The sequence below is a fragment of the Leishmania martiniquensis genome, chromosome 36, assembly GCF_017916325.1.
Source record: "Leishmania martiniquensis isolate LSCM1 chromosome 36, whole genome shotgun sequence".
NCBI lineage: Eukaryota > Euglenozoa > Kinetoplastea > Trypanosomatida > Trypanosomatidae > Leishmania > Leishmania martiniquensis.
In genome coordinates, this window is record NC_090171.1 from 1,623,154 (window position 1) to 1,648,198 (window position 25,045).

At 56.5% G+C, this 25,045-nt stretch overlaps 6 protein-coding genes across 6 annotated transcripts; all 6 read left to right on the forward strand.

Annotated features, from left to right (window-relative positions):
* Positions 1–571: 571 nt before the first annotated feature.
* On the forward strand, positions 572–1,618 carry LSCM1_00451 (uncharacterized protein; the record flags this gene model as incomplete). The annotated part of the gene is made up of 1 exon (XM_067318102.1): positions 572–1,618. One exon carries the CDS (start codon positions 572–574, stop codon positions 1,616–1,618), a length of 1,047 nt encoding a protein of 348 aa, XP_067174207.1.
* Positions 1,619–3,385: 1,767 nt separating this feature from the next.
* LSCM1_00452 (uncharacterized protein) lies at positions 3,386–5,818 on the forward strand (the record flags this gene model as incomplete). Its single annotated transcript, XM_067318103.1, has 1 exon — positions 3,386–5,818. The coding sequence occupies one exon, from the start codon at positions 3,386–3,388 to the stop codon at positions 5,816–5,818; it is 2,433 nt and encodes an 810-aa protein (XP_067174208.1).
* Positions 5,819–8,314: 2,496 nt separating this feature from the next.
* Positions 8,315–11,272, forward strand: LSCM1_00453 (uncharacterized protein; the record flags this gene model as incomplete). Its single annotated transcript, XM_067318104.1, has 1 exon — positions 8,315–11,272. The coding sequence occupies one exon, from the start codon at positions 8,315–8,317 to the stop codon at positions 11,270–11,272; it is 2,958 nt and encodes a 985-aa protein (XP_067174209.1).
* A 1,406-nt stretch (positions 11,273–12,678) lies between these two features.
* Positions 12,679–14,523, forward strand: LSCM1_00454 (uncharacterized protein; the record flags this gene model as incomplete). The annotated part of the gene is made up of 1 exon (XM_067318105.1): positions 12,679–14,523. The coding sequence occupies one exon, from the start codon at positions 12,679–12,681 to the stop codon at positions 14,521–14,523; it is 1,845 nt and encodes a 614-aa protein (XP_067174210.1).
* A 1,551-nt stretch (positions 14,524–16,074) lies between these two features.
* LSCM1_00455 (uncharacterized protein) lies at positions 16,075–19,323 on the forward strand (the record flags this gene model as incomplete). Its single annotated transcript, XM_067318106.1, has 1 exon — positions 16,075–19,323. The coding sequence occupies one exon, from the start codon at positions 16,075–16,077 to the stop codon at positions 19,321–19,323; it is 3,249 nt and encodes a 1,082-aa protein (XP_067174211.1).
* A 775-nt stretch (positions 19,324–20,098) lies between these two features.
* Positions 20,099–22,213, forward strand: LSCM1_00456 (uncharacterized protein; the record flags this gene model as incomplete). Its single annotated transcript, XM_067318107.1, has 1 exon — positions 20,099–22,213. The coding sequence occupies one exon, from the start codon at positions 20,099–20,101 to the stop codon at positions 22,211–22,213; it is 2,115 nt and encodes a 704-aa protein (XP_067174212.1).
* Positions 22,214–25,045: the final 2,832 nt, after the last annotated feature.

The following is a 25,045-nucleotide window of genomic DNA, read 5'->3' on the forward strand; positions in this document are numbered from 1 at the left end:
GCGTTTGTGTGCGTGTATGTGTCTCCGTGGCTGAGGACATCTGCGGAGGTCTCTTTCCGCAGTGTTTTCAACGCTGACTTTTGCCTCCCCATCGTTTGCGTCGTCCTGGTACACTCCTTCCCCAGGTCTCCTCGTCCCTGTCGTTGTGTGTGTCTGAGAGAGAGAGTCCAAGTTGCGCGATGCTCTTCTCCCTGTGCCCTCAACTCGTATCGGGCGGGGTACCTGCGTCTCCGAAATCGCGGCGTTGTTGTGCCGCCATGTGGCCCACGTCACATCTTTCCTTCTCCTGCGTTTGCTTCATGTCCCACTGCACGTGCGGTGCCACTGGGTGTGGGTTTTTTTCGCGACGAGACAGCGGCCATCACGCACGCGCTCGCCGCTCGTGAAAACGGGAAAGGAACATTACTGGCATGCTGCGTGCGCTTGCGAGAAGCGAACCCTACCGAGCACTGACGCACAACCATAGACTGGCATGCAGGGCACAAGCACAACGAATACATCCAGCATCACCCCATAGAGTCTTGGCGCCGGGAAAAACTACTGCGCGCCCCACTTTTATCGTCTGTCCAGCATGTCCTCATCGATGCAAAATGGAGTTGGCGGTGGCGGCGGAGGTAGCAACAGTGGCAGTGTCAGCCTCGCCTTCGGCTCACTTGCAGATGAGCGGGCCTTCAGCAACTACCACATGTCCTCTTTTATGGCGATGGAGGTGTCGACAACGATTGTGCCTCGGTTCACGATGGACCGTGTCGACTGCCTCAGCGGCAGCTACGGGCCCTTCGCCCCAAACTACCCCATCGACGTTCCTCTCTGGCTCGCCCTTTACTTTCGGCAGACCGACACGTGCGCGATCCAGCCTCCCGACTACCTGCGCGTGGAGTACTTGCGCGACGTCATCGAGCGAGAGCGGACCAACGATCAGGGCTTTGAGAGCCTGCCCTTCTACTTCTACGAAATCGCGAAGAAGTTGACGGAGCGGGGCGGCGGCCGAGGGACCGGGGGCGGAGGCAATAACGGCGGTGCTTCAGACGACGGCGACACGCTTCCCCACGTAGTGGAAGTTATTCGCCTTGTTAATGAAATACACGCGATGCGGCAGCAGAAGCTTAAAAACCTCATGACGGTCTTCGAGGCGGAAGGGTCGCCTATGTTCATTCCTGGTGTTTTGCTAACAAATATCGTCTGCCATGAGCTGCACTTTCTTCGAAGCAGCTTCGGGCTCGTGCTGCAGCAGGCCGCGTCGATGGAGCGGCAGCGACAGCAGCTGATACGGCTGCCGCCCGTCTCAATCGCCAATCCGGGTCGCTTGTCTTCTACCGTGGGTGGGGCGACGCGGACGAGTGGGGTGAGCAATGCACGCACGACCACCACACTGGCCCTGGCAAGCACACCAGACGGTGCCGCCACGGCAGTGGACCTTTCCCCTCATATGGACGATGACAGCTTCGTACGCGATCGGGCCACAAACTCTCAAGGATCAGTGCTGGCAGACCCCGCGTCCGTGACAAGAGCGATAGCAATGACAGCAGGTGATGGTACACCGCCCAACGCGGCGGCGGACGTGATGCCGCTGGTGCAACCCGCCGTGAAAAAGCGTCGCACCCTACGGCAGACATAGCGGCAGCGTTGTGGGGGAAGGCATGCCAACCACAAGGGCCTCATACGCCAGAGAAAGGGTGTCTCACAGCCTTCACAAGACTTTTGTGGAGCTCCGCACACCACAGGCGTGCTGGACGCACGCCAAGTTTCTGATGCGTTTCTCTCTTTATGTTCGCCCTGTAACCTTTGTATGCGCAGCCCGAAAGTCGAGGCGTCCGTTAAGGTCAGCAAAAGAGGTACGCTTGGCATCCATCGCGTCATCTGCTCGCATGCCTCCTTCCGACACCCACGGCATTTCGCCTAGAGGTGCGGGCGAGCAACTTCAGCTCAACAGCGCCGTTTGGGTGCCCCCTAACAGACCCCTGAAGCTCATGGCCAATGCTCGGTTGACGCACCTGGGTCTCGGTGCGTTCAGCTTCTCTCTTGTGCCGCTCTCTTGATCTCTCTCTCAATTTCCCCGCCTCCACCTTTCTGCTTCACTCAGCTGTGAATTGTATCGACCCCATTGGCAGCGCGAACGGGCCAGAGGATCCGTGGCCAAAGACAAAAAAGTGATCACCGGGGAGCGCTACCGAACACAACGTCTTTGCCGCCCTCCGCTCTGCCCCTCTGCTCTTTAAAAGGGCGCCAGCATCGCTCAATCTACAACTTCCAGGGGGAAAAGACAGAGACAGAGAGAAATAGGAACTCGAGTCCACGCTAACGGAAAAAACGCGCGGACTCACACAAATCTTTTTTTTTCGTTCAGAGGCGCAAAGAGGCGAGAGCCCCTTCTCTCATCCCTTTCCCCTCCACTCGTTCTTACTCGCTTCATCGCACCATCGAGCGACATTCCCTTTCTCCTCCTCAAGGGCTCTTTTCTCACTGCTTTACTCACTTTTTACTTGAGCCATCCGTAAGCGGCTCTTCCTCTCTTCTTCATGAGAATGTGCTAGCAGAGCATGCGTTGGCCATTGTTATTGCTTTTCTATCTCGCCCTTCTACCTGTTAGTGGTTCCCTCGCTCTTTTTTTTATTTTGGTACGAAATTTGTGGTATATGAGTTGAGGTCCCCGAACTGCCATTGCTACATCTGTCCCTCCCCCCACACCACCACCACCGCCGCCCTTCTTTGCTTCTCTCCCTTCTTCACATCGTCATCGGTGCATCGCGCGCCCACACTCGCAGTGCGCATCTCCAATTTCCTTTTGTTCTGCTTCCTTTTTTTGGCGGGGTCGCTTTCTTTTTCGTTTCACTTTCTTTTGCATTCATCTGATCATCCCGCTTGTCTGTGGCAGCTTCTTCTCGGTCACCCCCCCTCCCTTCCCCATCGGCTGCTGCCGACCTCCTCCTGCTCCTTTTTCCGTCTCCCTAATCTCACCCCCTCTGTCTTGTGTTCTCTAGTGTGCTGTGCCGCTCCTATCTATCAATATATAATTATATGGTCGTCTTCTCCCCCCGCTTCCTTCTTCCCCCCCGAGTCCCTCCGCTCCACGCTTTCCGTCGTGAGTGCACGTTTGCGCCCGGCGACACACACTCGCTGTCGTCGCAGGACCACGCGCGGGAATACTTGCTCACGCCACTGCCGCCGCTCACTCTTGATCTCGTTCCCTGTGAGGTGCTCCTTTCGACTTCGCATTTCGTTACCGCCTCCTTCCCTCCCCCTTCCCCTTCGCTCCCCTCGCAGCAGATATTTGTCTACATCTTGGCAAAGAAGAGCTGCAAAGCGGAAAAAGAAAGCGCATACAGATTTAGAGAAAGGAAGAAAGCAAAGAAGCGAGGCAGAAGCTGTTCCGGTGACCGCTCCCATGTTCCGCAAGCGCCGCCTCTCAAAGGAGATGGAGCCGGAGGTGGTACTTCTCCTGCGCCATCCATCTCGCTACCCCGGAGACCTTCTTCAAGGAGTCGTCCTTCTTGATATACCTTCTCCGTGCGACATGCTCGCACTCGAGGCGCGGATCCGCGGAGATGAGCGGTCGATTCTCGGTGGTCTGCTCTTTACGGACAAGAACCTAGAGGCACGCAAGACGATCTATTACGAGCAGCTCATCACGCTAAGGGAGGTTGATCATGATCTGCTTGAGACGAAGTTCACACTGCACCACCGCCACGAGTCCGCTGCGGCTCAGGGGCTCGTAGGAGGGCCCAACAGTGCGCCCTCCCCGCCTTCGTCAGCCGGTGGCGCGGTGCCAAAACTCTCGGCATCCGTGGCGCAGAGGGCTTCGGAGGCGGCTATCCACCTGATCCCTGGAACCTACTCGTATCCGTTCTCGCTACTCCTTCCTGACAATCTGCCCGCTTCACGTGAACTATCTCGCGGGCACGATGGCAGCTGTGTGCTGCGCTACCGTGTGACCGCCTCGCTCTTCATGAAAAGCGGCAAGGTCCACACCTCCGAGGCGCGGCTCCGCGTGAATCCGCTGCCGGTGCAGGTGCAGCGCTGGTATCAACTGCACAAAGATGAGCAGCGACTCAGCGTTGGTGTTTCAGACAGCGGCGATGTAGACGATGACGAGACCGAGTCGCGCACAGGCTTCATGTCACGCCTCATGTCCTCGCCCGGGACAACGCGAGCGAATAAGGAGGAGCGGAATAGTGATATCACGTGCCAGCGCCGCCTGCGGCACTATCGCCAGTTCCCCGAGGAGCAGCTTGCGCTGGAGACTGCTGCCTACTTAGAAACAGCCGCCGAACGCGCAAAGAAAAAGAAGCAACGGATGCGCGAGAGCGATACGAGGGAGAGAGACTCGCCGCTGAAGGAAACGGAAGCCACTGCCTTTAAGAAGAAAGGTAGCGCCAGTGTGATGCGAAGTCAGCAGGAGCACGAGGAGGTGGAGAACCGGTCCTTGGACAGCGAGGATGGTGCCACCGGCGCGGCGAACGACTTGGATGTCAACGCGAAGGACGAGGTCTACGCCTTTGGACCGGAAGACTCCTTGACTGCATTGGCAGCGAGCATCCAGGGAGAAGAGAAGTGCAGCCGCAGAGTCAACGATAGCATCGAAGAGACGAGTGCGGCGAGTCCCATAGCGCTCGAGGAGAGCGAAGCACAGAAGAAACAGCGCCACCACCGTCCCGAGAAAGATGAGGCGGGCCGCAGTGCCATGGTGGAGCGTAACGTAGAGAAACTCACCTTATCGCTACCCGGGGAAGGGTTTCCACAGCTCCCGGCGCACATGGCTGTGCGGTATGCGAACGAAACGGAGGCCGTCTCGAACGAGGCTGCGCATGGAAGCAGCGAGGAGAACAGAGAAGGGGGGCAGTCCCATGGCACGCAGCCACACCGTCGCCGCCGCCACCGCTTCCACCCGCCGCCTTGGAAACAGGAGTTTTTCATCAACCTTCGAAGCGGATTTCTGAGCACAGGCAGGGTGAGGGTTGTCCTCTCGCTTCGCAGCCCTTTAGTGACGGTCGGCGTTGGCAAGGTTGACGCGAGCCTCCTTATCGACAACTCGCACGGAAGCGGAGCCATCTCACGTATCAAGTACTCCCTCGTCACCCGTTGCTACATCCGCACCAAGGCAGAGGTCTACAATTTCGAGGTCGACACGGTGGAAACGAGCACCGACGTTAGTGTGGAGAAGGGTAAGGTGGTGAATCTACCGGAGGTGCAACTGCCGGTGCCGAAGTCGACGCCTCTCACCATGCTGACTGAGGGTATGGGCACCCTCACTTTCCTGAGAGTTCGGCTCTACGTCGACACCACCCTAAAGACGTTCTCGAGGTCTGTAGCGACGGAGGTGCTGCTCGTTTCGGGGCAGGACGTACTCAACTGCAGCCGCCGCCTGCTTCGCTGGTCGTGCTTCTTCCGTCGCCCTAGTGGCAATAAAGCCGGCGACATCACGCTGCGCCCGCCGACGATCAATCTATCCGAGAAGAACTCGAAGCTGCGCGTCGTAGACGCTGGCGGCAGGGGTACCGCCATGGAGCAAGCGAATCCCTCGTCGCAGAGCGACGATACAGGCGTATCCTTCGCGGCATCACCGGCAGCTAGCCGTGCCATGCGCATTCTGCGCGCGAGCCATCGCAGCGCCAAGACGGCGCCGCTCGACACACGGGTGCTGGCCAAAGCGCTCAACTACGAGGAGGCCGTCTTTGTTCCTTGCGGTGACGGTGACGACGTATCCGGCTTCCCAAAGCACATGGATCCAATGGCAGGGCTCAACCCGTTTGCAGCTCCCGCCAGCAGCGTACAGAGCGCCCTCGCCGAAGGTGGCAATAGCGAAGCGCTGTGCCATTAGCGCAGTCTGCTAGCTGGCGGACACGGTCACGCGCGGGGAGTGTGAGGCGGAGGCGGAGACGCTTGAGTTGTGGTCGCTGTCGATGCACCGCGATGTCGGTACTGTTTCCCTTCCTAGCACGTTCGCCTTCTGCTCCGATGCTAGCCATCGCTCTTGCGGGCGCGGGTATGGTGTAGGAGGTGCCGCTTGCCCTTTCTCATGTACTCCCTTTCATCTCTCTCTTTGTCTGGGTCGCTGCCCGCGCGTGGCTTCATGTGGAGGTGTTCGTGGCTCGTATTCCCCTTCCCTCTCCTTCTGTTTCTTCGCTCTCTGTCGCTTTGCAGAGTCCAGTCCAATCAGCGCAGTTTTTTCTCTTTCACACGCACCAACGCGCGCGCGCACACACACACACACACGCACGCACCTCTTTTCGCCTGTGTGTAAGGGCCTCCACAGATAGGGAGAGAAACGGAGGGTGAGAAAGGAGGCGAGTAGGTGAAAGGCAAGGAAGAGAGAAGGAGAGGGGGGGGGGGAAGGCGCATGGATGGCCCTCGTAGCGGCACGTTTTTTTCCGTCCTCTCAGGCCGCATGCAATCGTCAGCTTGTTTTAAGTCGCCCATGATGATGGTACCGGTAGCCTCCGTCCCCTCTCTCTAAATAGGTGTCCTTCTCTTTTTTCTTTTGGCACAGTTGTTTCCTCCCCTCCCTTGTGTGTGTGTGTACTCGCAGTCTCTTTTGGGCCATCCTTTTGCTTGAGCTTTCGCCGTTTTGTTTGTCTTTGCCGTGCGAGGCGCTGTCTGCCTCCACTCCGTTCCCCCTTTCTGAGTTGTGTGTCTGCAGGCACAAGTCGGCGTCGGTTTGGTTTCAGCGGAGCATCTTTTCCTCGGTGCGATGTCTTCTTTTTTTTTCTCTCTCCCTTTGCTGTGCGAGCGGAATCAAAAAAACGATGAGACCACCATCATGATCCTCTCCCCGGGCGTGTAACCACATGGCTGAGTTTGTTTGAGAGTGCATGCATCGGCCTTTAGGAAAGCGTCCTTCTGGCGCATTCAAACTTTTTCACGCTCGACCGCACTTGCGCCAGCACTCCCCTTTCCCATGCCCGTAGATATGCCCGCGTGCGTCCGATAGCGCCGCCCTCGGTGCACTCCTTATCACCCCTGCCGTACCACCCTCCCTCATTTTTTTTCGCCCTACTAGTCGCTGTCTTGTGCGCGCTCAGCCACCGTACACCTCTTGGGCACGAAAAAATGGATGTATGCCAAAAAGAAAACTGGCAAAACGGCGGATAAGGGATGTGGCATCGAGAGAGAGAGAGGAGCAACACCGTAAATGTGGTGTGTGCCGCGCAGCGGGCAAGCCTTTTATAGCGTCTAATCTACCTCCATCACTCACGCTTCTTCCATGGCCTGGGGGTGCCCCCAAGCTCGTGAATTTGGTGCTTCAACAGAGACAAAGGCCTCTTCCGCTCGCGCCCGCGCCGTCCCACCCACGATGTCGCTGTTTTATCCACCTGCGTGCAATGCATTCGTTTTACGTATATATATATATATACGCATATATGTATATATGTGTCTCTGTGTGTGTCTGTGAGTTTTCTGTTCCCTTTCACGTTGATGGCGCAGATGTTTGACAGTCGCTCGCTTCATAGGACATTATTTCTCTTTTTTCCCCTCTCCTGCACCTTCTCTTGGAAGCGGACCTTCGTGCCTTTGTGCGTGTGTGCGTATATATATGTGTGTGTGTGGTGTGTCACTCACCCTTCTTTGCGTCCTCCTTCTGCGTATCCTGTCTTGCCCTGCACTTGTGTTGCCTTCCCTCTCCCCTCTTGGCACGCTGGCCGCGTACACAAAGGATGCGTCTCAACTTGGAGGCAGAGGCAAAGGGAACTAATCAGACATTCCTCAAGCAGTTAAGGCAGCCAAATGATCAAATGAACGTGTGCCCGGGACGACGCGAATGCGCGTTCGGGCGACGGGGAACCGCAGGAGAGAGCGGGAGGTGAGGGCTCATCTTTTCGTCAGGGTGGGCCCAAGCGATCCCCTTCTGCACTTCCGAGAGCCCTATTCAATTCCAGCACACGAGGCACTGTACGGTTGAGCAGCGCAGCCCCTCCCCACCCTGACTGCGGCATGCCTTCCGCGCAAGCGCGCGTCTCCCCGCTCATGAGTCTCTCGTGCATATCACCTCCTATCCAGGCTCCACTCCATCATGGCAATCTGCCATCACTCCATGTGAGCCCCCTCTCTCTCGCCCCTCGGTCAACTGCCCCAACGCCTACTTCACATACACACAAAAAATGAGGACATCGGCTGCTGTGACTTTGCTCTTGCCCTTTCATGAGGACAATCGAAGGTTGAAAGGGCGGAACAGAAGGCAACCCCCAAGAGCAACCGTGGACTTGCTTCTGCCCGTGAAAGCGAGCATCACCTTTCCTTCTCAGTGAGAATCGCGCTTACTCTCCCGCCCTCTTCAAAAAAAAAAATTTCTCTCTCCCCCTCTAGCTGGTCGACTACGATGCAGTGCTTCGACGCGTTTAGGGTGGTGGGCTCCATCTGCGGGCCGGTCCCGGTGTGCCCCACGCTGCTCTACGGCACACCGGTGCTGATGGTGGCCACTGGCCGTACCTTTCAGCTGTACAAGGGTAAGGAACTGGCGATGATGCGCGGCGGCCCGACGTTTCAGGACGCGGTGCGCGCGGTGGCGCAGGTTGGCAAGTACCGCGTTGTCGCGGAGGGACCCCGCCTGCACGTCTACGTGCACCACAAGCCCCTCTGGTCGAGCCACCATGAAGCCGCTACCAAGCCAAGCATCACACTTTTGCTGGCCCAAGATGATCTTTTCTTCAGTGTCGGCGAGGACAAGCGTATTGTGGTATGGGAGCTCAAGACCGGCACGGTGCTACAAGAGGTGTTGGTGGCGCACAGTGAGACGGTCACGTGCATTACACTTTTGACGGGGTACACTAACAAGATGCTTCTCGCAACGGCGGAGGGAACGCTGCAACTATGGAACTTTCGTTCTGGCGTCTGCTTGTGGTACTCGGTGCGCAGCGATGGTAGTAGCAACCCCGGGCAGCCGTCACGCCCCCTCGCGGGGGGTGTCGCCGCCATCACGGCTCTCGCCTGTAGCAGGTACAAGGACATCATCGCCTACGGCACGACAGAGGGAAAGGTCGTTGCCTGCAACGTGGCATTGGACGAGATTATCACGACCTTCGACCATAGCGACAGGTGTGCGGTCACGTCTCTTCTGTTCCGCACAGACAAAGACGGCCTGCTCGTCTCCGGCACCAGTCGTGGCGACGTGGTCATCTGGGACCTCGAAAACCGATGCATGGACGGTACCTTAACGCGGTCTAAGCAAGTGCAATCGGAACTGGAGGCGCGCGAGCGTCCTCACGTTGACGTCGTGCACTCGCTCGTCATGTTCAATCTGCCTGAGTATACATCACTGCTCATCACAGGCGGCGCCGACAACGCCCTCATGCAGTTCCGCTTTGACACTGTGGACGGCCTCGGCGTATTGGTGCGGGAGCGCCGTGGACACATGGGGAGCTGCACAGGCGCCATCTTCTACAACACCGACCTCCTCGTCACGGCCGGCAACGACCGCGCTTTGCGTGTCACACACATCTTTTCCGATCGCGCGTCATGGGAGCTGTCGCAGGGCAAGCTGGGCAAGCGCGGGCGTGAGCAGAACATGGGGCGAGAGGCCGTGAAGCTGCCTCCTGCCACTGCGCTTGCCTCCTCGACCACGCGCAACTACCAGTGGTCGAGTCTTGTGTCTCTACACGCTGCGTCGGCATTGGCGTGCGGTTGGCGCATGGACAGCCGCGCGATGGAGTTCAAGCTATCCGGGATCCAGACTTCCGCCCACACCGCCCGTGCGCTGACGGTATCGGACTGCGGCAACTACGCTGTCGTCGGCTACTCCAGCGGAAACGTCGCCATTTTGAGCCTCCAAAACCGAAGCGTGCACCACCTCTTTGATGCTGACCTTGGCGCTGATCGAGCTCATAGCAGCTCTGTGGAATGCGTCGAAGTGGCGTGCGGCAACACCGTCGTCGTGACGGCGGGGCTGGACGGCGTGATAAAGATGTGGGACCTGTGGACGAGCAAGCTGAGGGCAACCATTCCCACCGGCCAGCCTATGACCAAGTCGTGCCTGCACGAGGCGTCGGCGCTCTTTATTGTTGCGCAGCACTTTACCATTCGTATCTATCACGTCAACCCCGACGTCGGGCTGACTGAAGAGGAGCTTCGCACGCCAGTTCGCGAGCTGGAGGGCCACAACAGTCCTGTCACGGCGCTCGCGCTCGCCCCTGACACGCACCGCTACGTAGCGTCGACTTCTGGCGATGGCGCCTTGCTTGTTTGGGACTTGGCCGCCGCCGCTTGTGTTGGGCAGTATCGGTTTGCGTCGCCCGCTCTATCCCTCAGTTTTCACCCTGATGCGCTCTTTCTCGTCACCACGCACGCTGGTGAGCGCGGCGCCTATCTGTGGGTCAACAACATCCGCTACGGGTACGTGCCCGAGGTGGTCCTGTGTCCAAAGGCGAACGCGGTGGAGTCGCTACCGTGGCTGCACTTCCCCACTGCGCACGGAGCTGCCGAAGAGACTTCCGAGGACGGCGCCAACGGCGGCGTGCCGCGCACGCATGCAGCAGCGGCGCTCACGGAGGCAGAGGAAGAAGATCGCGCGACCGCCGAGGCGGAGGCGCGGGAGGCGGCAGCCGCAGAGGCAAACCTCTTTGATGCGTCCCAGGACATTGCCCTGGTGCGTCGGCGACAGACGGAGGCACAGCAGGCGGCGCTCAATGCCATTGTGACGGAAGGAATGCAGCTCGCTGGCGTGCCGCAGCGCTTGTGGTTCCACCTCACCGTGTTGGACCAAATTAGGGAGAAGAACCAGCCTCTGCTTCCGCCAAAGAAGAAGGACGTGCCGTTCTTTTTGCCCACGACGCAGGAGCTGCGGCCGACCTTTCTCGTCGTCGCGTCCGATAACCTCAAGGGTAACGCCGGGGTCGCCCGAGCGCGGCTGATGCGCGCTGACATGGAGAAGCTGACACTGGTGCAGGAAATGCTGGTGAACGAGGAACACGACGCTCTCATGAGCCATTTTCTGTCGCTCAAGAGCGCGCAAGCGATCGACTTGGAGCTGAAGCGCGCAGTAGACTACGTGAGCGGCAGCAGCTACACAGCCGCTGAGCTGGCGATGATGCAAGCGTGCGTGAAGGGCCTGCTGTCCTTCATCACGACGTGGCTGCGGCGCAACAAGAATATCGACTTGGTGCAAGGCATCCTAGCGGATGTTGTTCGCTCACACGGGGCACTGCTCACCCGCTTCGGCGACGCGCTTCTGCCCGCACTGGAGGAGCTGGCGGAGGTGCAGAACGCGGTGCGCTACTCGCTGGATCACCTAGTGTCTTACCCGGCCTGCCTCGCAGGCACCTTCTCTGGCACAATCTTCTAACCTAACAGGTAGCGACGGCGCAGGAGCGCCTTGACGCGTGATGGGAGCAGTTGTCGTGGCTATCATGTGGTGTTCACCGTCTCCCTTCGAAGATGCCTACACCGGCGAGTGACTTTTGCCATACAGCAGCACTTGGAAATGCGGTGATATTGCTCCACGCGCTAGATGGGCGGCTGGCAGTGAGCTACCGGTGATGCTTGGACAGGTCTGCCCTCTTTTCCCAGGGCTCCGTGCCGCTTTGCGCTTCATCTTTCGCGCTCGCGATCTGATCGGCCTGTCCATTTTCGTTACAGCACTTGCGTGCTGGTTTACCCCCTCCCACCATTCCTCCCTGCAGCTGCCCAGCGCCCATACCTTTCATCCGTCGATGAGGAGAGGGGGGGAGTGCATAAGAGTCGAAAAGTAACAGTTCGCCCTTCTTTCCTTTATGGTCGTCGTCTTCCGTCTGCGCGTAACGGCGCCCTCATGACTGAGAGGGGACCCCTCCGTGAGGGGCGTCTCCAGGGCCGAGCAGCCCCAACCCTGAAAGAAGGGCCAAGCATCCCCCCACCCCACGCCTGCCTCTGCCAGTGCCGAGCCGCCGCTGGTGGCAGCACGGTGTCGGCCACCTGCGGCCTTATGTGCGTGTGCGTGTGTATCGTGGGGGGAAAGGGGGGTCAGAGCGGCGTATCGCTGCTGACCTCAGCGACGTGGCGTCGGCGTCCGCGGCGGTAACGCACACGTTTGCGTCCTTCATTCAGCATGCGGCCTGCCGATGAGACTCGAGCGCGGCCCGCCACTGATGGGGAGCGCCTGAGCCACCCCGGTGGAGAACGCACCACGCAGCGCACCAGCCCAGCTGGAGGCACAGGCCGCGCCAAGGTGCCGGCGTGTCGGCACATGCCCCTGACGCTTGCCAGCCGCTACTGTGCTTCACAGGAAGGGGGGAGAGTGTAACGGGCCAGGGCAGAATGCCGCCCGACTCACGCTCTGTGGCAGAGAAGGGTCACGCTGATATAAACGTGTAATGACAACAGAACGGTGACAAAAATTCATTAGGCTTACCTAAATAGACTGCAGAGTGCGCGCGCAGGCTAAGCCGCCCATGCACGCTCAGACACTCGCAGGCAGGCTTGTTGAGTAGCGTGCGCATAGGATGTGCCTTTGCCATAAAGAGCGCTTACCAAGACACGGGTGTCCGGCTTCGCCTACTCTCCGACGTCGAATCTTTCTTTTTTGCGTCTCTGTGCGAGCATGGCAGCGCCACCTTCCGCTCAGCACGGCACGCCTGAAGGTTGAACGAAATACACAGCCCGAACGCCAACCTCTCTTTACTTGTCCCCTAATGTCCTCCTGATCGCACAATCTTTTTTTCAAGTCAGTCGTATCCCATCCCCGTCACCCACACCCATTCTCCGGCGCACGCGATGGAAGGTGCCTGCCCATTCCAGCCTCAGATCAACCCACGAAGTAGGCGCCTGGCCCGGCATGCACCGACGCTCCGTGAGCGACAGGAGCAAGATGAGCTGCGCCGTTCTGCCGCTCGTGAGGATCGCCATGGGCTGCAACAGCAAGGCCTAACTATGGCAACTCCTGAGGCGCAGGAATTCGCACGAGACATGGAAAGCGACATTGTCGAGTCTGTGTGGGATCTCTGGCGCGGCGTTGCGAAGGGGGAGGCGCGCGAGACCGAAGCTTCCCTGGTGCGTCACGTGCACACCGTAAATGGCGACCCGCTCCCACAGCGTCGACCGCGCGTGGTGTACCTGACGACGGTGCTTGGGATGCTCAACTCACTCGGCATCACCTCACCCCAGCACGACGCCCTGATCGCGAAGTTTCTCGCGGCAATGGCAGTCGAAGGTAGTGCCTTGGAAGCCCTTAAGCGGGTCGAAACAGTGGACGCAGCGCGCTTCGTACACGTCTTCTCGACGGTCTGGCGGGCGGCTGTCACAAATAACACGTTATCGTCGCCTGCCCCGGCGCGCGTGAGTGTGTCACCAGGCTCGCCACCTGCGGCACAACGGCGCGGCAACTCTGCCAGCGGGCCCGCAATTCACCTCCCCTACACAGAAGACTCACGCCAAGGGGCGTCACCGTCACGAATGCAGGCGGCGCAAGCGTCAGAACGGTTTTTACCCAAGTTCGTCAGCAGCGGCAGCAGTGCCTCGGCTGTCAGCGCAAGGTCATCGTCTTCGCCCTCCCCCCTTTGCAGTGGTGACCAAGGCCGCGAGGGACAGTCCAATACGGGCTTCGAGAGCGCGTCGCCATCCACTGGAAGCGGAGCTGGTGAGGAAAGAGGTGACGCAGCCGAGAGGGACGCTGACTACCTGCGCACGAGCATCTCCGACGCGTCCTTCAGTGCCTCAGACTCCGCGGAGAAGCGGGATGGTGGCGTGCTCAGAACGGAACTGACGCCTAAGGCCATGGAGCCGTCGGGGGCACTTGTCCCTAGTTCGGAGCCGCACAGTGTAGGCAAGCCAGTTATCGCCACACCAACACACTCGAGCGTCACATCCCGCACCCATCGTCCCTCGCCGTTTGCCGCGGCGTCTCGGCTCTGCAGTGCCGCCGCGTCAGGTAGCCCTCGCATGAGCTCCTCCGTGCATGCCATACCAAGTGATTCGCACCTCCTCTGGAGCACTGCAAGCAGGGAACTCAAAAGGGCGACGAAGCGCGTGCCTGGCGGGCTGATGCGCGAGTGCACCTTCAAGCCTGTCATCAACCCCAGCTATGAGCAATCGTCTGTATCCACCAGTGCCTCGGCTATTGTGCAGAAGCGCCACCCGGCGTCGTCCCCGCAGCTCACCTCCCAGCTGAATGCGGAGCAGCTTCATCAGGTGCGCGGCAGCTCTGCGCCGTCTACGAGGCAGCTCCTCCACGTCAGTGGCGGTAGCCAGGGCACAGCTGCAGCAGTCCCCCTGCCGGCTAGCGTTGAGACAGCGGTGCAGCGCATGATTTCTGCGCGGCGACAGTGGCAGCGCTCGCAGTCACCTACGCCAGGGCAGGCGAAGGCAATCCACCTCTCAACTCCCGCGCCGCAGTCTGCCGTGCGCACACGCGCAGCACACCCTCGTAAGCCGCTGCTTTACGTCGACGTCGATCTGCCGCAAGGTAGCCAAGAGCGTCTTACCCTGTACGCAGGCGACGACGTCCACGACGTAGCTCTACGCTTCAGCATCCTGCATGGTCTAAGCGATTCCTTGTACCAGCAGCTGGCGACAGCGCTGACCACACAACTTCATGCCCTCTCCCGTACAAGCGCAGCTTAGATGAAAGTGATTTTGACATGGGCGTCAAGGGGTCATCGGCTTTGTACACCGCTGCACAAGAAGCAAAAACGAGAAAAGCAGAGCAACTACCCTCAGGTGAAAGGTTGCCACCTCAATCTCAGCGAGATGGGCGCCGGCACGATTCACTTCATTCCTTCCGCGACGCCTGCCAACCGCCTCCTGTGCTTCTTTTCCCGCCGACACCCACGCACAAACCTTTGGCACTGATGCGCCACGCATACCGACACGACGCCTTCGGAAAAGTCACTCCTACCTGGACTCGAACCAGGGTTATCGGATTCAGAGTCCGAGGTGATAACCGCTACACTATAGGAGCGCAGAAAATGAGTGTGCCTTCTAGAAAGACAACCCACACCGGCCCCGCAGCCCCAACCCTGAAAGAAGGGCCAAGCATCCCCCCACCCCACGCCTGCCTCTGCCAGTGCCGAGCCGCCGCTGGTGGCAGCACGGTGTCGGCCACCTGCGGCCTTATGTGCGTGTGCGTGTGTATCGTGGGGGGAAAGGGGGGTCAGAGCGGCGTATCGCTGCTGACCTCAGCGACGTGGCGTCGGCGTCCGCGGCGGTAACGCACACGTTTGCGTCCTTCATTCAGCATGCGGCCTGCCGATGAGACTCGAGCGCGGCCCGCCACTGATGGGGAGCGCCTGAGCCACCCCGGTGGAGAACGCACCACGCAGCGCACCAGCCCAGCTGGAGGCACAGGCCGCGCCAAGGTGCCGGCGTGTCGGCACATGCCCCTGACGCTTGCCAGCCGCTACTGTGCTTCACAGGAAGGGGGGAGAGTGTAACGGGCCAGGGCAGAATGCCGCCCGACTCACGCTCTGTGGCAGAGAAGGGTCACGCACATATTTGGAAAACGCGGAGGGGACACTCTGCTGCCGCTACACGGCACAAGAGTGTTTGAAGGGTGTTGCTTCGCTCACCTGCTACTCTGGTGTGGTGCACTACATCTCGGTTAACTTGTTGTCGAGTAATGGCAATCCCGCACTCTTCCAGCGTGCTCGAGTCATGAATATGTTTCTCGGAAGCGATTCGGAACTAGGGTTCTGCCATCACTGTAGAGTGGCACCTTGGGAGGCTTGTACTTGAGGAACTTTGAGGAGTTATTCTCAGCTACCTTTTTCGAGGCGAAAGTTTGCTTGGCTTCTTCTTTAGCTGTAGTTGTTAAGGCGATTTTTACAAATGTGCTGTCATTGATGAGAACACCGGAAGAGGACGTGAAAATTACCTTGGCGTCTGGAGTGGGTCAATTCCATTCACTTTCACATGGATTAACGGTAACTTCGTCGTGTGATTGCCTTTCTGCAGAGCAAGTGATCTAGACTTTTCCAGTAAGCACCACCCCTAACTACTCTCCCATTGCTTTGAGAGGCACTGCGCTCCCTCGGTTCGTCCGTTCCCTTCATCTTCCCTTCAGCGGCATCATTCGCTCGAGCACACTTTCTCATCATTTGTAAAGCACACAACTCGCCTTTCTTTTACAAAGATCCACAAAGGTTTCCCTACAAGCGGCAACTAACAGCAAATACAATGTCAGAAGAGCCATTCAAAGCGATTTTGGCCATCTTGTCCAGGAAGGACATCGCCCACGTTCACTGCGCGGGGCTCAGCCTTGACGATCAGAAGCTTGAGCTCCTAATCACGGCGATCGAACACTCACCCTCCGATACGAAAGTGATCGATCTGTCCAACAACAGCATTACTTCCGCTGGCGTGGTTCCTCTGGTGCGCTTCCTGCAGACGACGCCGGTGCAATCAGTTGATCTTCGCAACAATCAGATCGACGAAGATGGCGCTCTTGTGTTTCTCTCGCTCTTTCAAAAAAAGACCTCCCTCGAATCCCTTGACCTACGGGGCAATGCTTGCTCTCTTCCGACGGCATTTCGCCTCTACTATCTCTGTAAAAGTGCCCAGTACCCAGATGTTATGCGCTCGGCACTATTCTCAGCAAAGGCTCAGCACATATCGTTCGCTGGCATGAGTTACAGCGACCTGGAAAAGGATTTATTGCAGTACCTGTTCCATATCGAAGGCCTTGAGAGTGTTGATTTCAGTGGTATCGACCTTGGTGCCGGGGGTATGGCTGTTGCCGGAACTCTGCTGAAAGATGCGCAAGTTTCTGCGCTCTCATTCAGCAATTGTACCTTGTCAGACGAAACCGTTCTGAAGTTTATCGAAGCCTCCGACCTCGCAAATCACTGCTACCTGAAAAGTTTCGATTTTTCGTTCAACATGGGTCTGACGAACGATCTTGTGCGGAAGCTCATTCCAAGCGTCTTTGATCAGAACAACTACATCGTAAACTTTGTACTCACTGACACATGTGTCACACCGATGTACCGCGAGCTGGTTCAGAAGGAGTGCGAGCTCAACCAAGAAAACCTCGCCATCAAGCGTGCAGTTGTTGCACTCCGCAGAAATTCCCCAGCTGCCCAGGAGATCAACCTTCAGTGGGATGCACCTTTGCCCATGTGCATGCATTACCTCGCTGATTTGATCAGCGCCAGCTCAGTTATCCAGCACCTCAATATCAGTAACACACTGGTGGACGACTCAGGACTGGAATTGCTGTCACGAGCACTTCGCAAAAACTCCTCTCTGAAGGTGATCGAATTGGCTAACTGTGATATCACAGCTACTGGTATTGAAGCACTCTTCGGTGCGCTGGGGAGAGGTGACTGCACAGTAGAGGAGGTCAACATTGCTAACAACAATCTCGACGAGAGCAGCGTCAAGTACATCACAGGCGCTATACGGGCCAATCCGAACTTGAAAACTCTGAACGTGGAAGTGAACCCCTCTATTTCTGCAGCGTCCATACAGGAAATTGCGGGTCTCACCATGGTGAATCGCGCACCGCCGCGAATCCGGTCAATATTGCCCTCGATTGAAAACAACGGCAAGGACGTGATATCCCTTGATTTTTCTGACAACGGTGTCACCCTCAACGATGATGCAGTGTGGATCCTTGCACAAGCACTGCGGCTTAACACGAGTGTGCGGCGACTCAATTTGTCACACAATTCCTTTGGTGACACAGGTGCCTCCTACCTCGCGGACTGCATCGGCACCAACCGCACCTTAGTAGAGCTGGACCTCTCCAGCTGCGCGATCGGTAACCGTGGTGCACGAAATCTTTGCGCGGCACTTGCAACGAACCAAGCCCTGCGAACCGTCGATTTGTCCGACAATATGATTGATGCAGACTCTCTGAGTGGGCTTCTGCTTGTGTTACGTCAGAATAACACCCTACGCGAACTGAAGCTTGCGCGCACTCGTGTTGTTCCTGAGTTTGTCGAGCGCGTGAGGGTGGCCTGTTCTCTCAACTGTGTTTGCGCTGCATTGAAGGACATTTACTACCGTCTGCTTGACGGGGATACGTCACTCACAAAGATTGATCTGTCTAACTGTGATGACGAACGTCCCGTTGACGACGAAGGTGTCCGCTCTATCTGTGACGTGCTGAGGAACAACACGGTTGTGAACGAGATCGACTTGCGTGGCAGTCGCATCAGCGCCGGTGGCTGCTCTGCGCTGGCTGCGCTCTTGTCAGAGAGCACATGCAAAGTCAGAAAGGTCGATTTATCCCAAACCACGATCGATGACCGCGCTGTCGAGGAGCTGGTTGCATGTTTTCCGAAGAACGAGACCCTGCGTGAGATTTTGTTGTACGACACGAATATCACCAACACCGGTATCGGCATTATTACAAGTAACCTTGAGAAGAACAGCAGCATTTTGTTCATCGGTATCACTGACGGCGCTGCAGTAGGTGAGCAGATGGCGCCTTTGCAACGGAACCTCTCCTTGAACAGTGGTCCGGCAGCTCTAAAGCGTCTTGTTCTCTCCATCAATGCTGGCGAAACTGTCGACGATGTTAACCTGAGTCGTCCCGTGGACTGCTCGATCGATGATTCGATGTGTCAGATTTTGTGTGCGAGCTTGATGCACTCTCGGACGTTGTGGTCTCTGAAACTGTCGCATAACTCGATTACTTCAGCGTCTGTTCCATATATTCTGGAGGTCGTGGAGGCATGCCCTTCGCTGGTTTTCTTGGATCTTTCGGACAACCAGATTGATGAGTGCGGGGCCCAGCAGATTATCGCCTGCTTGGAGAACGTTGCCAACTTGCGCGGCGTGCGCGTTACTGGTAACTTTCTCTCCAACGAAACTTGCGAACGCATTTCTCATCTAGTTTCGATGAACTTGGGATCTGAAGAACTAAAGAAGCTACATCTGGTAGCGGCTCGCGGCGAGCCGCTGCCCAAAGACATCAATCTGAACGGTGCCACCACAACCTACCAACTGACAGACGCAGAGGTTGTTGTCCTTGCCGGACTTTTGCAGGAAAGTAGCTCTGTAAAGGCGGTGGATCTCGGCAGCAACAGCTTTTCCGATGAGGGCTGTATTGCAATCGCTGAAGTACTCCGTGTGAATCATACGTTGCTGGCTCTAAACCTCAGTGGAAATGCGATCGGCGCCAACGGCGGCGAGGCACTGTACTTTGCACTCAAAGTCAACCCGCAGTTGCAGTTTTTGGGCTTGGAAAACACAGCTATCCCTCGTGATATTTTGGAGGATATTGCGAGTCTGCTGCATGTAAATCAGACCCCCTATCGCGCTGTTATCGACATGCGTGGTGTGAAGATCGATGAGCTGAACGATGCGACTATGTTTGGCTCGACCGACTACTACAGAGCGCAGGTTCTCGCACTTGAGGACGAGGCCATTGAAAGCTGCAAGCGGTCGGAGGTGCAGTTGATCGAACAAAAGATGTAGAGTGAAGGGATGCTGACCCTTTCAGAGGCGCAGCCATCTTTCGCACTGCCCATTTTCTCCCTCTCCACTGTGCAGGGTGGATGTACGCGCTCCATCTTTTCAGCTGGAGTGCCTCTATCATGTATTTTTTCCGCTTCATGTTCTATGTAAGCTTTTTTGTCCTCTCGGTCACATCCTCTCTGACTATGTATGCATGACACTCTTTTTTTTTCCGAGCTCTTTCCACCGGTGGTGCTCTCTCCCATGCTTTCAGTTGAGGCTTACATTTGAAATTATCAGCCCTATTCGCAGTGCCTCAGTCCCGCTGAGAACATCCTCTCCTCTTCTGGTTATTTCCTTGTCTGACATTTCGATGTATTCTACTTTCTATTACCTGTATAATCTGGGAAATGTGTGGTCAAATGCCCGAAAACAAGTATGCAGCTCTCTGAGCACCTCCTCTCTGGGGTATCGACGGACAAATTTAGGGTGGATTCTACTGACACGCGCGCTATCGTCTTCTTCAAGCACCTTTCGGCGGTGCTGAGAGGCTTTTCCCTTCACTCCATGCTTTGAGGATGCTGAGCGTCATTGCGTTAAGCCACCTCTTTGCCGGCTTATTATCTCTCTCTGTCTCCTCTACATTCCCTTCAGGTGTGCGAAACTGACTTTTGCTCTCCTGACCGCGTTGCGACGGCCAGCCGATAATAACGCTCGAATGCATGCTATAGGTCACGAGCAACTCACAGTGTTAGACTAAAGTGGGTACCAGCCGCACGAAGGTCTTCAGTGAGCGATGGGAGGCGCCGGGGAGCCATCGTTGCCACCGCTGTTTGTGCTACAGGAGCATGCGGATCCGGTTCTTTGCTGCAAGTTCTACCCCTCTGAAGTGTACCAGCGAGATGAATCGAACTGGTTTCTCTCGGGAGATACTGGTGGCCTGGTAGTATTGTGGAATCTTGCCACACGGCGCAAGATTGTTTCCTTCTCAGCCTTGACGGAAGCACACCGGCAACTTCGCGAAAGTACCCGACGCGGTCGCAATGGTGGCACATCGGCAGCAGGGGAGCTCGTGCCGGAAAATGAGGTACCGATGGAGCAAGCCGCTACGCCGGCATTCGGCCCGTACATCCAAAGCATTTTGTCGGTGGGGTTCATTCCTACATCGCTTTCGTCCCCGCAGCGAGCAACACGCGTGGAGAGTAGGGGGGACATCGCGGACGCATCGGTGCGTGGCATATGCTCAGAGGTGTCCAGCAGCGCTGTTTGTCCCGCCACTGGTGACTGTGCCGCAAGGAGGGCCAGCGATTGGGCGCAGCCAGGGCGGCAGCGGTTTCGTCTCTCTAGGCGGGCAGCGGCCCACAGCGTCAGCTCTAGGCAGGCGCTACCGCTTTCAGCGGGCGACGTGCTAGATAGCAGTCCACCGGGACTCGGCTTTACGCCCTCGTCCACGATTTGCTTTTACACACACTGCCGCGATCAGCGGGTGTACATATGGTGCCTACAGCGACAGTGCGTTAGTGTACCTGATGCTTCATCGCATACGGTAGTGCCGCAGCTCATTGTCGCGCTTACTGCCCCGCAGCACGGCTTCTGTCCAGTAGAGAGCATCTCGAAGGTCGCGGGCCCATTCACGCGAACGTTTCTTGCCGTTCCTCACGAGGTGGGAGGTGAAGTGACGGTCTGGGAGTTGGCATGGCAACAGCCTAACAGTGCGGATCTCACGAGTGGGACAACTTCAAAAGAGAAAGGCCCCAGCAACGAGCCCCAATGGTTGTCTGGGAGTGTGAATGTCGACGAGGATGAGGGGAAAGAAGCGAACACGTCAGAGATGAACCCGATGGACGCTCTCATTGCACGGGCAGCGGAAGAGGAGCGACAGCAGGCGAAGATGCGGCAGACGTTCTCCGGTGTCTCCAAAGAAATTGAGGCAGGTATTTTTTCTCACTCCGCAGATGTTCTCAAACCTGTGGCCTCCAGGGGTGAACGCGCCTCGATACTGTGCTACGTGGACCCTGCAGCCACCACAGCCTCCAGCAACTTCTCCGCCCGTCGCCTGTGTTCTTTCTCTGCGTGCCCCACGTTCAAAGGAGGCACGATTATGCGCCTTACCATGTGCCAAGACGCGCAGCACCTTTCGGTAGCATTTGAGAGCGGCCATGTCGTGCTGGCGCGCTATCGCGACGCGGATGGAACCCGCACGGTCAGCCGGCCGGGAGAGGCACACCACCCTCGTGAAACTTTGCCAAATGTCCAGGTGCGCAATATCACCCGTGCTTTTGCTGAGTCGGCGCTGGTGTGCTGGTGGAGTGGGCGGCGCATGCTTGCTTGCTCTTCGGAGGGAGGCATGCACTGCTATGACATGTTGGAAACGGCGGGGGCTCTTTTGGAGGCGAAGTTAGTCTGGAGTGTGACATTGCGCAAAGGAATCGGTAGTGTTTTCCTGCAAAGGAATCTCATCGTGGCTGGCTGCTGGGACAGCACGCTGCGGCTTTACGACGCGCGTGATGGGCGACTCGTCAGCATTCTCAGCTACCAAAAAGAGACGGTAAACGAGGTGCGAATGGCGCCGCCGTCGATCGCGCGGGTGGCAGCGTTTGGGTTTGACATGCGACAGCCAAGGCTGTATGCCAGCTCGCCTAGCACCCTTTCCACCGCTATCACGCCCCGCATTGCATCCAGCTCGTCGGCCATTGCAGAGAAAAGCCTTTCACAATTCAGTGAGTCACCTGTTCACGATGGCAGCGTCTCAGACGTGGCGGTCCCCAAAATCAGCTTGGAGGCGAACAATGCAGAAGAGCAGTTGGTATACTTGTTTGCGTCCGCCAGCAAGGACCGTACTGTGGCTCTATGGCGCGTGGATCTTTGGCGTGTGTTGGAAGAGACAACCTGCAAAGCCATCACTGCTTGAAGTCTGTGAAGGTATGCCACGGAAAGAGCGAAAAGAAGGCGCCGTGAAAGTCTGCGACTCCCTCTTTTGACGAGTCTGATGTTCTCAACTGTGCATTCATGGTCCTGCTTGAGGTAGCAATGGCGCGATGCCGCGCACCATCAGATGCCCAAGACGGCGGTCTATCGATGGTAGGGGTTGCGGATGCGACACCACCTCTCCAGTGAGGCAGCAATAAGGAAAGCAAGAGGCTCACCAACGGAAGAAAGAACGGGGGCGAGGACGAAGAGAGGCTCTTGGGTGCTTTTTTTTTCGTGCATGATGCTTTGATCTTGGGTGAGCAGTTTTCTCTTCATCCAATAGCGACCTCATTAAGCGACTGTTCTTCTGCGATGCCCCTCCTCCTCTTCTCTTTTCTCTCTTTCTCCTGCCCTTGCCATCCTCTCTCTCTCTCTTGACCTCTTCTGTTCGCCTCTCTCTGTTGGAATTCAACATTGCCATGATTTTGTGTTCGTACTCTTCTTCATACCGCCTTTTCACCCACACATACACACGCTTGCACACAATGCGTGAATCCTCTTTTCCTCTTCACAGTGCTCCTCATCTTTCTGTCATACGTGCAGTACATACGTGCCAAACACAGATATACACGTGTATGCTTTATTACAGGGTATCGCTCTCCTTTTTCTTATCGATTCTGGAGTGCTCTACCTTGTACGTACACGAGCGGAGCTACGAAAAGCAGGAACTTGACAACGAACAGGGACGGTGGAAGTTTTAAGCTCGGAGCCTACGTGCCTATTACTATTACGTCTACTGCGGCCACCCCGAACAAGCACCCATAGCTGGTCGCATCGGGACTACCAGTGGACTTGACGGCCGAACGGCGTTGTCGACGAATGAGATACCGTAGGCGCGAGCAAAGATAGAAGGAAAGCAGATCCAGGCCATCGGCAGAGAAGACAAGTGCAACAGTGTCGCCCGTGCATTTCCGCCTCATACGCATATCATTCGATCCCTCTCTGGTGTGCTTCACCCCCCTTTCGAGGAGCAAAACACTTGCTGATTCGCTGGCGATTCTCCGACGCCACCCCAGCACACCGCACCAGATTTTCTCTCTTAAAAAGGGGTACGCCTCGTGCGTCGTACAGGTTACTGCTGACCGAGGCACGCGAAGCTCGGCCCACATACCGCTGACAGATACAAGAAGAAACAGAGCGCTGCGCCGTCGAGCGTGTAAACGGGCAGGTTTTGCATTTCAGTTTCCCTTTTGTCCTTTTCTCTATTCTGCTGCTTACGTGAGAGTTGAGATTGTGCATCATTTTTTTTTCGCTTTGCTGTTTCCCCTTTGCTCTTGTGGTCTTCTCACCTGCTTCCTACTTGCGCACCCCCCTCTCTATCCCTAAACCCTCACAATACGGCGCTTGATCGTACACAAATACAGTTTACGCCGCGTGTTTGCGATAAGTCTTTTTTTCCTTTTACTTTTGCCTTTCTTCTACCTGCTTTCTCTGCCCACATCTTCGAGCTTCTTTTGTGGGGTTTCATAGCAATTTGCAACGTGTACTCTGTGCGGCACTAGCAGGTACGAATACGCATCCCTCGACCCTCCTCTGACACACACCCACACAAAGGAAAACAAAAAGGAGGAAGCTCTGTCATATACACGCGAGACAGACACATTACCGTTCACACAAAGAATCCTTTCCTCTTGTTTCTTCTTTTTTTTTCCTGTTGTTGTTTGGTTTCAAAGGGACCACAAAAAAGCGCTCTGCACACTTTCCACACGAGCGAGGCTTAGAAGGACTGCTTCACATATACGTGCACAAGCACACGACGGCTCCGGTTCGTACATAACGTGAACCTCCGGCCCCGCCCGCTGCCCCAAGTTTCCTCTTCACCTCAGTTCCTTGTACAAACACAACAAAAAGAAACAGGAAGGAAAAGGAATCGCTTTCGAAGCAGATTAGCCAGCGTCAAGATCACTTTTGATATTCGGCTCTGCTTCATGGTGTAAGCGAGGACGTTTGCACACCACACCACTTTCCCTGACACCTCAGTTTCTTGTGTGTGTGTGTGTGCTTCTCCGAAATTGACGTTTCGCTTTCTTCTCTTCTGTAGTGTAGTGAGCTTCGGCTGCTGCCTATAGTCAACGAAAAGACAAGAGGGGGGAAGGACAAGAGAGCCTCGTCTTACTGCCTCTTTTCATTACCATCTCACCTGCACTCACGTTTGGGCAAGCGAGTAGGGAAAAATAAAGAGAGGTGCAACCTGACAACGGCGGCTGCGAAGCCAGCGGAGCGAAGAGGAAAAGAGGTGAAGAGGTTCAAACGTGGAAGAAACGCAACTACATAAAGGGACGAAACCAACAGAAGCCAACAAGAAAAGGCATAAGACAGACTGTTACCCTTCATTGCTCTTCCGTTTTCCCTAATTTTGTGTGCATCTTGCTCTCTCTCCTCCTCTTCCTCCGTTTCGTCACTGTTTCTGTATTACTCTGTCCTTGTCACGAGTTTCCCACTTCAATTCGCATTCAAGCTGCATTTCCTCTTTTTTTCCTTGTTTGGTTTTACCTTTCTCGGGCTCTCGTCTTTTATTCGCCCTGATTCCCTTCACTGAGCTTTTATCTTTGTTCTACAGCTTCCTTTTTCACCTCGATTTTTGTGTTCGACACGCTTTCGCTCAACCTTTTCCCAGTGTGAGTGACGTGTCTCTTTTCTCTTTCATTCTCTTGGCTCCACCCCCTCTCTCTTCGCTTCACTACCTTCTTCTGTTCCCTTTCCCCCCTTTCTCCCCCCTCTCTCTATATCTCTCTCTGCTCCTCTGGTTTGTTATCCATTTTCTTCTCCCTCA